Below are 15,875 nucleotides of genomic sequence, written 5' to 3'. Positions count from 1 at the left end.
AACCTGACATGTGTGGTGTCACTTCCAGTTTTATTGAAATATAATTGACATATACAGCACAATGAATTTAAGGTGTACAGCGTAATGATCTGACTTATATGCGTCATGAAATGCTTATCAAAATAAGTTTAGTGAACGCTCGCCATCTCACATAGATAGGAAATAAAGGAAAAATTTAAAAAATATTTTTCCTTGTGATGAGAGCTCTTAGGATTTACCCTCTTAAAAACCTTCCTATGTAATATACAGCAGTGTTGATTATATTAATCATGTACATTGCATTCCTAGTACTTATTTAGAAGGGGAAGTTTGTACTGCTTTTAAACTAGTTTCATCCAGTTCTCCGGCCCACTACCCACTGCCTCTGGTAGCCACAAATCTGATCTCTTTTTCAATGAGTTTGCTTGTTTTTGAAGTATAATTGACCTACAACACTGTCAGTTCCCGGTATACAGCATAGTGATTTGATACTCCTGTGTATTACAAAATGATCAACATGTTTGATTTCTCTTGATAATGCTAATATATTTGAGACAGATATCTCTGGCTATTTTATAATATCAAATATTTGTCAGAAAGTCAGCAGGTTGGATGAATGATATAGGTTAAATGACCCAAATTAAAACTCGTAAAAATGGGACTCCTGACTTTGGTTCAGAAGCAGGTCACGGTACAAGTTAAACTTCCCAACATGAGCTGACTTCTCAGGATTTTTTAATGAAGTTGATGAAAAGGTTTTTATGGAGACTAGCTGAAGAAAACTGATCATTATTTATTTAGCTAAATGAATGATTTAATGGCTAATGATTTCCAAATCAATAATATGGGCAGCCCTCCTCTGTGAATTTAGTTCTGGAATTAACTTTATCGTAGAGTGCTTTCCAAAGGCGCTTCCTTTGCAGAGAATTAGTGCTTGGAGGCTTAGACGCAGATTTCATCTGATTTTGGCTGTATAACTTGTTTAGAAAATGCATTGTATTCAAGGTTAGAGAATAAGCACTGCAAATTAAATTCATACACACTGCTAAATGTAGGGCAGGCCTTTTTTGGGGAAAAGAAAAAAAAAAACTTAAATGGTAATGTAAAATCACTGTGACCCAGTCTGTGGCCAGCCTGACATCTGGTGGATCCCAGTGAAACCCCGTGGGATCTGGTCTACTTCAGATCCTCATTGATAATTTTGTCCTGTGTCGCATCAGATGGCTCACAGATTCAAACTCTGAGAAGCTTCCCGTATGTGGGGGCTTGATTTCCACTTTGCAAGAATAATTGAGCCTCAGTGAGGGCTGCTGGGAAAGTTCGGGTGGTGTGAAGTGTGGGCAGTTATCGTGTCTCTCCCCACTCCCTTCCCCACTGGTCCCTCCACCGTCAGTTTCCTTCAACACTTCGGTTATTAGTCAGGAGGGGTTCTGGGTTGTAGGGATTGATGAGCTGTGATCTGGCTATGGAGAAAAAAGATGTCACAAGATGACTTCAACAGTTGTGTTAAGGATTAGGGAAGAGGTATGATCCCTTCTCTTCCAACCTGGGGACGTAGGGGACTGTGGTGTACCCGATGCCAGTGATTGTGGTCTTTCTGGTCTTGGAGCAGTGGGGAGGTCATGGGCTTTGTGTGGCCGGAACCTCAGCTGCCTTAGTGCTGGAGACGAGGCATGTGTATACTTGTCTACAAGGATCTTTCAGGAAACCCCATTTGGGAAAAAAAATAGTGACGGGAAGCTTGAGCATTTGGCACTGTTTTCAGAGAGGAGTTTTTTCTCTTTTCTTCCCCAAATATTTTATTAAGGGAATTTTCAAATGCACAGAAAAGTTGAGAAAATCCTACAGCGAACTCCCATCTACTTTTCCACCTAGATTCTCCAGCGAACATTTACTATACTTGCTGTAGTCCATCCACCAAATCCAGCTTCTTTGCTGACGTGTTTCAAAGTTGTCGGCATCATTACAGTTCACCCCTTGACACTGCACTGTGCATATCTTTAACTAGAGTCAGCATTTCTTACTTTTTTGTGAGATAACATCTACAGACGATGAAATACAAAAATCTTAAGTGTAGATGTGAGGTTGGTGAGTTTTGACAAGTGCAGCACCTGTGTAACCCTGACTCCTCTAAAGATACGGAACATTTCTCTCACCCCAGAAAGTTGATGCCTCTTTCCTGAAAACACCCACCCCACACTCCCAGTCAGGTGACAAATGTTTGGATTTTCCCCGCTGTAGATTAGTTTTGACTGTTCTAGAATTCATTCAGTGGAATCATACAGGATGTCTTCTTTGTGTAAAACTTGAGGTTTATCTGCATCTATCAGTAGGTTTTTTTTTTTTCCTTTCTTCCCTTTTTTTGTTTTTTTACAAAGATTTCTTAAAAATTTATTTATCTTATTTATTTATTTTTGGCTGTGTTGGGTCTTCGTTGCTGCGCTAGTGCTTTCTCTAGTTGCGGCAAACGGGGGCTACTCTTTGTTGCGGTGCGCGGGCTTCTCATTGTGGTGGCTTCTCTTGTTGTGGAGCACGGGCTCTAGGTGCGTGGGCTTCAGTAGTTGTGGCTCATGGGCTCAGTAGTTGTGGCTCGTGGGCTCCAGAGCGCAGGCTCAGTAGTTGTGGCGCACGGGCTTAGTTGCTCCGCAGCATGTGGGATCTTCCCGGACCAGGGCTCGAACCTGTGTCCGCTGCATTGGCAGGCGGATTCTTAACCACTGCGCCACCAAGGAAGCCCTCTTTTTTTGTTTTTTAATGACTGAGAAGTATTCCATTGTATGAATATACCACAGTTTACCCATTCTTCTGTTAAGGGACATGAAGGCTTTTTCCAGTTGATGGTTATTATGAAAAAGCTGCTGTGAACTCTTGTACAGTGTTTTTGTGGACCTGTGTTTTTACTTCTCTGGGATAACTATCTAAAGGTAGACTTGCTGGGCCAAAGATTATGGATTTGTTTAGTTTTATAAGAAACTATCAGACCTCTCTTACTTGTCAGCGGTTGTGGTTTTTCTGGGCTCTGGTTCTCTAAGACTTCAGGTTCTCTCTCCGAATTTTACCTGCCTGGCAAGGAACAGACAGGAGCTTGCCCTCAGGATAGAAGCTGTAAAAATGGGAAATCACTGGTGCCATGTCATTTTTCCAAATGGCATCTACCCTCCAGTTTCTGTCTTTCAGTGCCTCTCCAGTGCCTTCCGATACTTGCCTTTTGTGCTTTATCTAGAGTTTATAGTCTTCATCTGCACAAGGACTGTACCAGTAACAGAACCCAATCACAGAAGAATTTAAATAGAATTTATTATTCTGGATTTCGCTGGAGTTCATCCTATGACAGTAGGGCAAAAGTCTGAGTCGTAGCTCCCCAGAGAAGGGAAATAGGCCAGGTGCCTTTCTCCTAGGGTTAATCCCGAGGAGTCAGTTCATATGAGTGAAGGCTTACCCTGTGGAGTGGATTTTGGACTTACCCCAACCTTAAGGGATCTTCATCTTGTGTAGTTAAAATAGATGTCAAGAAGCCTCTTGAGAAATGGGCCAAATGGACGTTCACGTGGGTGAGCTGTGCCAGCTAAGTAGCAGTCCTGGTCGAGTTGCTGCAGTGAGGACTTGGCTTAAAGTGAGAATTTGAAAAACACGTGGCAATTCGGCAACACCTATGAGAATTACAGCTGCGGGTATTGTTTAACCTAATAATTCTGCTTCTAGGAATTTATCCTATGAATTCACACGCATGAAAAATATGGCATATGTTCATTGCTTGCAATAGCATAATATTGTCGACAGCCTGGTACATATTGACAAGAAGAGATATCTAATTTTGTATGTCTTGTTTCCTGTCTGTATTAGTCAGCTTGGGCTGCCATAACAAAATACCATAGACCAAGTGGCTTAAACAACAGAAATTTAGTCTCACAGTTTGGAGACTGGAAATCAGGGTGCCAGCGTTTTTGGGTTCTGGTAGTGATCTCTTCCTGGCTAGCACATGGCTGTCTTTTCACTGTGTCTTTACATCAGGACGGGGGGCGGGGGAGGGAGGGAGTGGGGAGAAAGAGTAGAGTGTTTACAAGTGAACTCTGATGTCTCCTCTTATAAGGGCACTAACCCCATCATGAGGATCCCACTCCTCATGACCTCATCTAACCCTAATTACTTCCCAAAGGCCCCATCTCCAAATACCCTCATGTTGAGGGCTGGGGCTTCAACATATAAATTTGGGGGAATCACAAATATTTGGTTCATAACACTGTCTTTACAGATTAACTGCCTTTCTGAGTTTAGGTGATTTACATAGCTTTCCAAGCCTATGTAAAAACAAGTTAATACTGCATTCTTTGCAGAGCTTTTTGTGGCACTTAGAGCTAATTTATACGAAGCATCTATCTCATATCTGGCTCATCAAAGCAGATTTTTTTTTAAATAGTTATTTTCATTTTATGATAATAATAACTGTTATTATTGTTATATAGAGGAATGGCATGAGCACTTTCTTTATAGAGAGTTTGCATTATAGGTCATTTGAATGTCAGATTAATTTGGCTGGGGTATAGGGTAGAGATAATATCAGTTAAAACCATAAGTTATGGCTGGCCCATATTTATGAAGGCCTTGAGTGCTAAATAAGAAATCTAGCTTTCCTTCTTTAGGGAATGGGAAACCATTGAAGGTAGGAGAGAGAGAGAGAGAGAGAGAGAGAGAGAGAGAGAGAGAGAGAGTGTGTGTGTGTGTGTGTGTGTGTGTGTGTGTGTGTGTGTGTTTTCAGCTGGCGAGAGACATGATTACACAGTACTTAATGAACATTCCTATAAAATTAGTATGAAACTACTATTTTAAGGATGGATTGGAAGGAGAAAGACTGAAGGCATCAGGTAAAGTTGGGGGGTTATTGAAAGAGTCCAGGTTTTGAACACTGACAATCTAGAGTTTGTGGCAGTGAAAATAGAAAGTATGTGTGAAACAGTTCTTTAGAAATAATTCAGCAGGACTTGATGACTACCTGAATGTTGGGAGCGGAGAAGAGAGTAAAGTCCAAGATGACTCTGGGGTTTTCTGTGTCTCACTGGGAGAATAGTGTACTATTTTTAGAAATATGAGAGTTACTGGGTACAGGATGATCAATTGGAAAAACTTGTGCAGTAAGTCAGTGGTGGGTCTTAGCTTTGATCCCGTAACTTTCTGGTTCTGAAGATGGTTTCCCTCCTGCTGTATCATTCTGCCTGATTTTGTTCACCAGGGATTCATTGTACATTTATAGATGTTTTACTTGTTGCTCTGAAATGTACCCAGAGTCTGGTTTTATTCAGGTGTGGGCAGACACCCAGACATGAAAATGATTGTCATGAAGGAAGAAGTTTATACTCACCAATCCCTAGAAACAGAAGACACAGCAAGCCACCTGGGCCACATGGGGAGGCACTCAGGTCACCTGGAGGCAGAAGGCATGAGGCCAGAGTATGGGTTTTCGTGGGAAGGAACAGGAGAGGTGTGGTAGGCACGCTTGAGCAAGCTTACAATGGAGAATTTGAATAACCTGGTGGACTCTGGGCTATGGGATGGTCTCTGGCTGACTGGCACCTGGCCCTGAGGTGATCAGGGCGAGGTAGTATTGCCTCTGTAGTGTAAAAGCCAGAGAGAGAGGGGGTGGTTCAGACAGTTGGCTCTGAACTGGTTGGCCTGTAGATCAAAGGCATGCTCACCGGGAAACTGTCTGCTCTACCTGCCAATTGACTAGCTAGCCCTGGGAGGGCAGTCTCACCAGGATCGTCAAGACCCCCCAGTGTCAAAGCATTATAAAATGCAGAAAAGTTTGAAATGATGTACACATTTGTATATATGAAATAAAACCCATGTGGCTATTATTCACTTGGAGCAAATATTTGTATTTCAAAGTGATTATTTTCACTGCTTGGTGAAAATTAACAGTGATGATTCTTTGGACTCCTCTGAGGGTGATTTTTGTCATTACTTTTAGCTCATGGAAATTAACTATTTCTTTTCTCTTTTGCCTGCTGAAAGCTTTGTATTCAGTGATATATGTTCAAGAAATGCTAGTGAGCATCTTGTGAGTTGTATCTGTGAATTAATGTAACTATTTAAAAAATAAACCTACTGGAACTTACGTATTCAGATGGAGATTCTCTCTCTCAAAGGTATCTTCTGGGAACTATGCATTTGTTCCAACCATGCTGTCATGGCTCTTTTTTGTTGTTTTTGTTTTTTGTTGGGTTGTTTTCCTTTTGGAATTTCCTTCAGGGTCTGTAGCATATGCTTAGGAATATCTTCAGTGGTACCATATTTTTTTATCCCTTGAGGGTGCTTTGGTTTTTGGAAATAACCAAATGCACATTAAATGGAGTGAAAGATTGAGTTGATGACAGGATTTAAAAAGAAAAAAAAAAAGAAAAGTCTGACGGGAAGATAGTCAGTCATGGGACTGATTTTCCCAGGCAGGCTTCAGACTGGTCCTAACCAACCACAACTCTGAGAGGGAGAGGGGTGGTCCTCTACTAGCTGGAGCATCAGCCACTCACTTAAAATAAGGGCTCCTGAGCTCTGAAGAGACAGGGCTGTTTTTTGGTGAGTGGGTTTAGATATACTTGTTTGAAAATTGGCCTCTTTTGTGCATAAGGAAGGGAAGTACCTGAAGAAAATAAAAACGGGGGTGGAAAAAAACTAAATAAGGTTGCAGTTGTAGGTCACCTTATAAGAAAAGCAACAAAGAAAGAAAAATAATAGGGAAGAATTATTAGTATGTGAAACTATTGGATTTTGTTTTTTCTCCAAATTAAAGGTCCCGCGGACAGCTGGGCAGGTATTAAATGGTAAAGTACATAAGGCAGACATAAGCCAAAATGGCAGCCCTGGGCTTGTGTGTGTGTGTTTCTATGTGTGTTTGTATGGTGTGCAATTTCTAGACTCTAAGTAAATCTTTCTCAAAAGTACAGGGTTTTCAGCAGACTACGCTTACATGCTTTTTCTTCTTTCATCTTCTGTTGTCCAAAATGTATAACTTAAGTCTTTCATCCTTCAGTTTTGATAGTGTTCTAGAATACATTCGGCGATTTTATAACTCTTCTTTGCTCTCATACTTGTTTGTATAAAATTTGATTTGGGCCCTTTGCGTTGTAGTTTTAAATTATTTATTTGAAGACTTTTTCTGGTCTTGGTGTGTTTACTCTGAAAGGGCAGGAACTCTGATTCTTATTTTAGAGCAATATTAGGTTCAGAGAAAGTTCTCATTGGTACTGAGTGAAGGGCTGAATGTGGAAATGGGCCTTGAAATGAGTAGCTTTTGATCAGAAAACATCTCTAGAACAGTACAATTCCTTGGGAGGCCTGAGGCTGACTGGTGGTCCAACTTGGTTTATGAGGTTTGGAGAACACAGAGGAAGTGAGTATTTAGCGAACTCTTTGCAGAGGCACAGTGGAGAAAGCTCAGTTTCTTCCCCCATAGATCATGCGCAGGACATGCTGAGTTTTAGGTCAGCCTCTGACGCTCCAGCCGCTTGCAGCTGGCTTCTCACCGCACACCCACCCACTGCTCCAGTGGTCAGCCGAGCTCAGATTATATGGATGGCTTTAAATTTTAGTTCAAGTAAGACACAATTAGGAAGGTGAATCTCCTGGGAAAAAATTATATGGTGTATTTACAAAGTGAAATATTTACTTTGAATTATTTAAATACTGTTTACCTTCGTTAGTGAAGGTTAGGAGAGTCCGTTCTTTAAAAACAAAAGATTTACATTGTGATTACAGTGACTACCTGGTACTTGTCACTTGAGACCCTAAATGGAATACCTCCTTATTAGTATAAAATGGATGGGGCTTCCCTGGTGGCGCAGTGGTTGAGAGCCCGCCTGCCGATGCAGGGGACGCGGGTTCGTGCCTCAGTCCGGGAGGATCCCACATGCCGTGGAGCGGCTGGGCCCGTGAGCCATGGCCGCTGAGCCTGTGCTTCTGGAGCCTGTGCTTCTGGAGCCTGTGCTCCGCAACGGGAGAGGCCACAACAGTGAGAGGCCCGCATACCGCAAAAGGAAAAAAATGGATATAAACACAGATGTTATTGGCAGTGTTCTCTCCTTTATTAAAGCCACGACATTGATAGGTCGTTGCTTATATAAAAATTTTTGTGGAAAAGTTGTAGATGGTTGGGATATTTTAAGGTGCTCTATAATCAAAGCAAGAGACTGGTTTTGGAGTGTGGAGTGTGGTGAAGAGAAAGAACAAAACCACTTATCGTAATTGCAGTAAAATCAGAAGATTTATCCTAAATCGGCACTCACAAAAAGCTGTGTTGTTACTCTCATCGTTAATGCTCAGATGGTCATTTTCTACAGTAGCTGTCATTGACATCCAGAATTTTATAGCTTGGTCTGGGTCTTGAAAACCAAAAGATTAGCTGGCAGAAACCATCCTCACTGATCTATTTGCACTTAGACTTTGTAGCTGCACTAATTGGGTTTTCTCTTGTGTAAGTAACAAACAGCATAATTTGAGTTGAGGCAAGGTTATCATTTAACATAGTTTCATGTAGTCTGTTATTTCTATGGTGCTGAATAGACTTTCATAAATGATCTTAAAGAGTTCTCTGAAACGAATTACTGTTGACATCATAAAGGACTAAAGTCATGACACTTAGTAACTATGAATGTCACATGGATCCTCTAATAATATAATGCAATATATATATATGTTTTCTACATTCAGTTCTCTTGGAGCTGGCGAGCGATGCTTTACCAAATGATATGACCCTGGCTCTTGCTTATCTCCTTGCCTTACCGCAGGTAAGTTTACCCTTTCCAAGAAACAAGGACTTAAAAATGAATAAGCTAAGCCTTTACTGGGGGTTTTCACCAGTAAATTGTTTGTTATATGTTTCACTTCCTTCTGGTTGTTCTTGCAAGATGGAAGGACTGTGGTCAGTATCCGGAAAGTGAATTCTACAATGTTAGCTGAAATGTTGATTTTAAAATCTACTTTCATGTGCGTAGGATCTGCCTTATAATGTCTTCTGAAATTTAATGTAGTCATATTAAGATGAGCTTGAGCTTTAGTTGATATGATAGAAACTTGGAACCAAAATTCTAGAGTAAGGACTAGAAATGTAATGGTTTATGACGGTTGTGCCAATTTCCTTTCAGCTGAGCTGTTTCTCTCGTGCTCCCTTCCTAGGTGTTAGACGCTAACAGGTGCTTTGAAAAGCAGCCCCACTCTGCTCTCTCTCTCCAGCTGGCAGCCTATTACTATAGCCTACAGATCTACGCCCGGTTGGCTCCGTGTTTCAGGGACAAGTGCCATCCTCTTTACAGGGTGAGTCCTCATGGTTTCCACCTTGTTATTGAGCAGGGTTAAGCTTTTCTAAAGTAGTTAAAACACGTTTACCTCTTTGGAGGGACTGATGCACTTTGTATTCAGAGTGCTTTGTATTCCCAGTGGCTGACAGCCTTTGCCTTTTCTGTGTTGTACGTAGTTGCTTTTCCAGGAATTAATAAGAAGTAGAGTTTCTAATATTTATTGTGAATGCTGGTTCATCCCCTAACTCTTCTGTCATTTATTTTATATTACAGCGTTCTTAGGAAAGGCTAAAGGAGGGGAGAAATGGAGAGTTAGCTTTTTAACTCACTTCTCAAGAGGAAGATGGCTTTGTCTAATTTAGGACAGCAGGCAATGTAGTTCTTTGAACAGCGCTGCACTTTTATTTATTTTTAAGCCAGAGAGATATGAGAGTAGTAATTATGCAGATGAAATGTTGAGGCACACTATGCCTACTTGCCACCAAGCTTCTGACACTTTTATTTAACTTTATTATTAATTTCTGAGTTAGAGCACCTAAACGTGGCCTCAAGTTACACGTGCCTTCTTTTGTGGACACGGAAGTGTTCCAGATGCCGCTGGAAAATGGAAGCCCTCTAGGTTTACTTGTATACACCACCTTTAATCATCAGCGTTTGGAAATTATTTCCTTTTTATACTGGACATTTTAAGAGAATTACCACTTTAAGAGTAGGTAAGCAAATAGATCAGACTTCCAAATCCACTCTGTGTACGAATCCAAGCTTCAGTTTTTACTGAGGCAGAATTCTTCCTCTCCGACCCAAAGTAGACTATAAAGAAATAATTTCACATGAGTATCAAAGTTCTAGCTGCCTCTGCCATCCAAAACATATCTAAGAACCTTTAAGTATGTGAAAACATTCCATTCGTGGCAAAATCTATGGCTTTCATTCATCAGTTTTTATTTAAAAAGAGGAAGGTGGGTGGGGGAACCCTGTGCCACGCAGGTTACTCTCCCAAGGGCATCATCAATGTCAGTGGGTATTGTTCTCAGGAATAGGTATATTAGGAGGAAATTGGCCAAGAAAAGGGCTGCTTCTTTTTTTTTTATCCAGTTGATATATTACTTTATTTTGGAAATTTTGAATTTATTTTTTTGTTTTCAGTAGCTACTGCTGCTTTGTGCAGTACTTTTATCCTATACTCTAGTAATTTTCCTTTGTTTTGCTTTTATATCACAGGTATGTTTTTATGTGAAATAAGGAATTGACCTACTGTGTTATAAACTGAGGGCAAGAAGTGGTTAAATAGGTGGAAGTGTGGCAGGTTTATTTCTGGAGCAGTGTACTTACTTAATGTCTTTCTTATTCCATTCAGTTGGTTGGCTGGCAAAGAGTATTCATGGCGTTTGCTGGTGTCTGCTTTTAAATGTCTTTATCTTTTCAGTAGTACATACACAAGTGCTGGATAATTGGCTCAGGACTCCCATGTAGTATGTACTATTTCCATGTGTGTAATCTATATTAAGGTCACACTGCATGCCCAACGCTGTGTTCCACCTTTCATGAATACAGAGGATTGAAGGGCCACTTGGTCAGCTGGTCTAGCCCTAAACGCCGCCCCGAGCACCTTATGTGTGCCACGGCCTCTGAGCGAGTCTTGAGATGAGAAGGTGATTATGGCTGTCTGACCTCAGTGAACTCACCACTTACCATAAATCCATGAGAGACAGTTACGTAAAGGTGGATTAGAGGAGCTGCAGGTGAGAGGACTGGAAACCCTCGCCAGACAGACCACATGTCCAGACTGTGACAGAAGCCAAAGAGCTGGCTGCAGAGCCCCATTTTGGCCTGATCTTCGGTTTCATTACCTAAAAGCTTAAAGTAGTCCTCTTGAAGGGAAGTTCTAGTGCAGTCTGTATTTTTCCTGTTTTCCCCGATAGTAAATTACTTTGAACCAAAAATTAAAAGTCCCAAATCCTGAACTGTCTTTGAGAGAGGTAAGTCCCCAATCCTGAACTGTCTTTGAGAAAGGTAAGTCCCAAATCCTGAACTGTCTTTGAGAGAGGTAAGTCCCAAATCCTGAGCTGTCTTTGAGAGAGGTAAGGCAGGAGAAAACCAGTAAATTCCATCCTGGCCTTTATATCTGGCAGTCACTGTTTCCTACTTCAGATACTGAAGTCACTGTAAGAAACCCCACCTAAGATTTCTGTGACTAAAGCGTGCAGAGAGAGGAAGTAGAACACTGCAAGATGAGGGTTAGACGTAAAGGTGTGTCCATCTTGGTTTCTTGTGTATTCCCAACGGAAAGTATGAGTGTTTTATTTTCAGGTCTTATATTTTGCCCATCCTTTCATCGACCCAGCATTGATTGACTGCCAGCTGTGAAGGACGTAGAGCCTGGTGTTATAGTGTGAAGAATGATGAAACCTGATTCCTGCCCTTTTCTACCCTTTACACCAATTTCCGTTTCTTCCTTTCATCTTATATCAACCCACCATCGCTGCCCTTTAGCTCTTGGTCTTGTTCCTGTCACCGCTTTCCTGTCAAACTGTTCTTTCCCTTGAAGATGTCCCTTGGAGGTCTCGTGCCTCACCCTAGGCCTTGGCCTCAGATTCCTGGTTGTTGGAATACTCACCCACCCCGTGACGTGGTTCCTGACACCTGTAGCCGTTCCCTTTCTGGGCCCAGTAGTGTAAGGCAGCTGCTGGTCAGGGTCATTGCTTCGGGAAGCAGCATTAAAGCCTAGGGCAAACAGAAGCCAGCAAGGCTCACGTGGCCCAGTGGTGATGCCTCAACACATGATTTCTAACTCCTCAGCTGCTCCACAGAGAAACATGTGCCCTCTGATAGCGTTAAGATGGCACACGGCTAGGTCACAAGCCAGCTAATTCTCCAGAGACTTCTTGGCAACTCTGTGGAAAGTATTTGGTTGTTAGTCTGAAGGGTGCAATGCAATCAAACATCATTGTCTCTTCCTTTTTGTTGCGTTTGCATCTTTTTCCAAGCATCTGTCTGAGAAGTCTTTGCAAAATGGAGGTCTGGTCATCCTCCCTTGAGTCTACAATCCTTCAGTGATTTCCTGTTGCCCTAGCAGGTGGTCTGGCCTCTGTCTGTTTCTGCGACTTCATGTTCCTTCACTCCAGCCGTACCAAGCTGCTTAAATTTCTCAGCCAGCCCGCGTATCCTCTCTTCTTTGCATTCAGTATGTTGTACTCTTTTGCCTATAATGTTTCCCCAGCATTTCTTTGCTTAGCACTTGGTTCAGGTCTTACCTCACCAAGGCATGGTTCCTACCACCTGCCACCATTCTGTCGTGCTCCCACGCTGTGTTGGGTGCTCCTCTATGCACGTTTTTACTGCCCTTTACTTACCTCATAACGTTTATACTCTACTACTTTGAATTTATCTACTTCCATCTCACTAGAAAATGAGCTGTTTGAGACCAGTGTCTGTGTTGTATTTATTGTTTTCCTCATTGCTTAGAGCAGGACCTGACATATCAAGGGTAGTAAACAAATGTTCCCTGGGTGGATTACTGAAAATTAATAATTCTTCAGTACATATGAAATAATTGAATTATGTGTGTGTATTTGTCAGATGACTACTTACGCCAGGGAGTATTCTAGATCCTGGGGAGAGAGTCGTGAGCAAAGTATATGTAAAAACCATTGCCCTTTTCAGATTTACATTCCACTGAGGAAGGAGCACCATAAACAAAATAAGTAAATAAAATGTATACTTTATTAGATTGTGATAAGAGCTTTGAAAACAAGAAGAAAGTTAAGGACTGTGTGTGTAGAATACGATTTAAACAGGCTCAGGAAAGACCTCAATTGAGTAACGGAAAGGACGAGCATAGCACCAGAAAGATGGAGGGGAAGAACGTTCCAGATCGAGGGGTGGAATCTGTTAACAGATGAATTGAGGTATCCCTGTCCCATCATATGTGCTGTGTTTTTTCACAAAATATTTAAGAAAGTATTAAAATGTCACGCTATAAAATTCAAGGCTCGGAAGCATTGCCTGACTGCAGAGGAAAAGCATAGAAATAGAGTCTATGACCAGACTTCACTGTGACCGGATGGGGTCTCTTCTCTCTGGCTGGGAAGGTGTCAGGTTGGGTGTGACAGTAGCAGACTTCGTGGGGGCTTGTGAACGAGAGTTGTCAGGGGTCAGTAGGAAGGTCAGACTAACCCTGGGAAGGCTTTGGCTGTCTTAGTACCTTTCACATTCCTTCCCGCTTGATCTGTCGAGCAGTCTCATGTTGCAGAAAGTAAGACACGGAGAAATGCGGTTACTTGCTCAGGGTTGCTCTGGGAGAAGGTGACACCTGTCACTTAGAGCTCCTGACCCCAGTCTTTACCTGCCTTTTACTTGGATGTGCTGCCCCCCTAGCTTTGTGTCGGAAGCAGTGTGTCACTGTGTTTCGGACCTGAGTGATCTCTGGCCCACAGTTCCTAACGGGTCATTCCCAGGAGGATGTTTTCACGTACTCTGCGATGGCTACCGGCTAAAATCTCTCCTCCTCTGTGTGACAGGGAAGCCCCTCAGAGGACTGGCGGCTGTTCCTCACCCCGGCAGCCATGATCCTGACACTAGCTCGTTTGAGGTCTATGCTGTTCAGAATGTATATTTCTCTTAATTTAACATCCATTCCCACACGTCTGCCTGTGCAGACGTAATTCTCCTGCCTGAAATACCTCCTTCTTCCCACTATCAACAGGTAAGTCTGAGCTCAGAAGAGCCTCCTGTGTGAAGTCTTCTCTGCTGCCTCAGCAGATACCGGCCTGAAATAATTTTTTTTCATTTATATCTTACCTTTATAATTATCGTAAATGCATCCTTTTTTAAAGTTGTAGTATAGTTAATTTCCGTCTCTCACGGCTCTCCTCCAGACACCCACTGGAGTGGTTCTTTTAGGCTATGGTAGCTGATGCACGTCTGTCTTCTCGCCTCGTGGTAATCTTGTTGAGGGCAGGAATCCCCAGAGCTTCACCCACTGCAGTTACTCAGTGACTGTTTATTGGCCTGTGAATAAGTTGAGGAATCATTCCAGCTGCTGTGATTCGGACAACCTTCAGTTTTTACAGTTTCGAGCCCTGACCCCTCATGGATGGGCACGTTAGCTGGATGTTTTAAGTATGTTTGCGTTGTCCATTGACTACCTAATGACTCATTATTTGAGTCTTTTCAGCATCTCCCCCTGTATAAAACGGCACTGCCGGGTTTGGAATTAGATATGACAGACTCCTGACGAATCATCCCGGAAACTGAAATCAAAGTGGTTTCAGTTTGTTGTCCGCATATAATACCACGCTGTGAAGCTTAGCTTCCGCTTGACCGTCAGTCCAGCTGGTTCCTATTTTCACATTTTCTCTTCCCGCCCCCTGTAGTTCTGAGCTGCTAGAATGATAACTTAGGTAGATTGCTAGGTTTGAATAAAAGTACTGATATAATTTGTGGTGTTATTTCTGATACAAAGCATGTGCATCTTGACGGGAAGCACATCCCGAGTCTGCCACATCCGGCAGCAAACCTGGATGAGCTTTGAAGCAGCCCACTGGGCGTTCATGTTTCTTTTTAGAGACCTGTAATGATGATTGGCAAATGGTCACTCGCAGAGAATTTTCTCTTCTAGTATTTGTCCTAATTAACTCTTTATGTTAATGCACACATGACAAAAACCTCAAATGATGAAAATAGGATAAAACAAAAAGTATTTCCCTTTTGTCTACTTCCAGAAATAGTTTATGGATATGCGTATTTATATAATAACTTTTTATGCAAATATGAGTAAACTATACACATTTTTCTGTACCTTGATTCTTTTCATTTATATCTTACCTTTGTAATTATTGTAAATGCATCTTTTTTTAAAGATTGAAGTATAGTTAATTTACAGTGTTGTGTTAGTTTCTGGTGTACACAACGTGATTCGGTTATACATACATACATACACATACGTAAATATTCTTGTTCATATTCTTTTCCATCATAGGTTATTACAAGATACTGAATATAGTTCCCTGTGCTATACAGTAGGACCTTGTTGTTTATCATTTTATATATAGTAGTTTGTTTCTGCTAATCCCAAACTCCTAGTTTATCCCTCCCCACGTAAATGCATCTTGAATTGTGATTTCTCTATCATTCTTTTTAAAAAGTTTCAGAAAATAAAATCAGTTAAAAATGGAAACGTGTCTTTTAGTTTTATATGCTAGAGAAGCAAACCCAGCAGGGGATGAAATTCAAAACTTTATGGTAAACTATTTCTAAAATGTGTTTTCTTAAGCTACTAATTGAATATGCCAAGTAGAAAATTATTTCAAGCAAATAACAACCCTAGAGGGGAAACATACCACCTGTTCAAAACTTTCCAAACAATATTACCAAGAAATGGAGACTATTAAGCCTGAATGGATTTATTACCTCTTCTAGTAAGTAGTAGATGAAGTTATCCAGCATTTTGGTGTCATAAATATTTATGTGCATTTTGTTTTTACAGGGACTTGACCATATTCTTTAAAGAAATCGCATTTATTTCACCCCATAGAAGAACTGCATTGCCAAATTTGGGGGAAAAAATTAGAGTAATTTAACACTCTACACTTTTTTTTTTTTTTTTTT

The 15,875-nt window shown here is 41.4% G+C and overlaps 1 protein-coding gene across 2 annotated transcripts in view; it reads left to right on the top strand.

The window, feature by feature from the left end:
• NBAS (NBAS subunit of NRZ tethering complex) overlaps window positions 1–15,875 on the top strand; it is a 332,635-nt gene that overhangs the window by 197,640 nt on the left and 119,120 nt on the right. For both annotated transcript variants that reach the window (XM_024747243.1, XM_024747242.1), the window contains 2 exons: window positions 8,680–8,756; window positions 9,145–9,282. In XM_024747243.1, coding sequence (XP_024603011.1) covers window positions 8,680–8,756; window positions 9,145–9,282 — 215 coding nt within the window. The remainder of the gene's footprint in view (window positions 1–8,679; window positions 8,757–9,144; window positions 9,283–15,875) is intronic.

Source organism: Neophocaena asiaeorientalis, unplaced genomic scaffold, assembly GCF_003031525.2.
Source record: "Neophocaena asiaeorientalis asiaeorientalis breed wild unplaced genomic scaffold, Neophocaena_asiaeorientalis_V1.1 scaffold398, whole genome shotgun sequence".
Taxonomy (NCBI): domain Eukaryota; kingdom Metazoa; phylum Chordata; class Mammalia; order Artiodactyla; family Phocoenidae; genus Neophocaena; species Neophocaena asiaeorientalis.
This window is presented reverse-complemented; position numbering and strand designations above follow the sequence as displayed.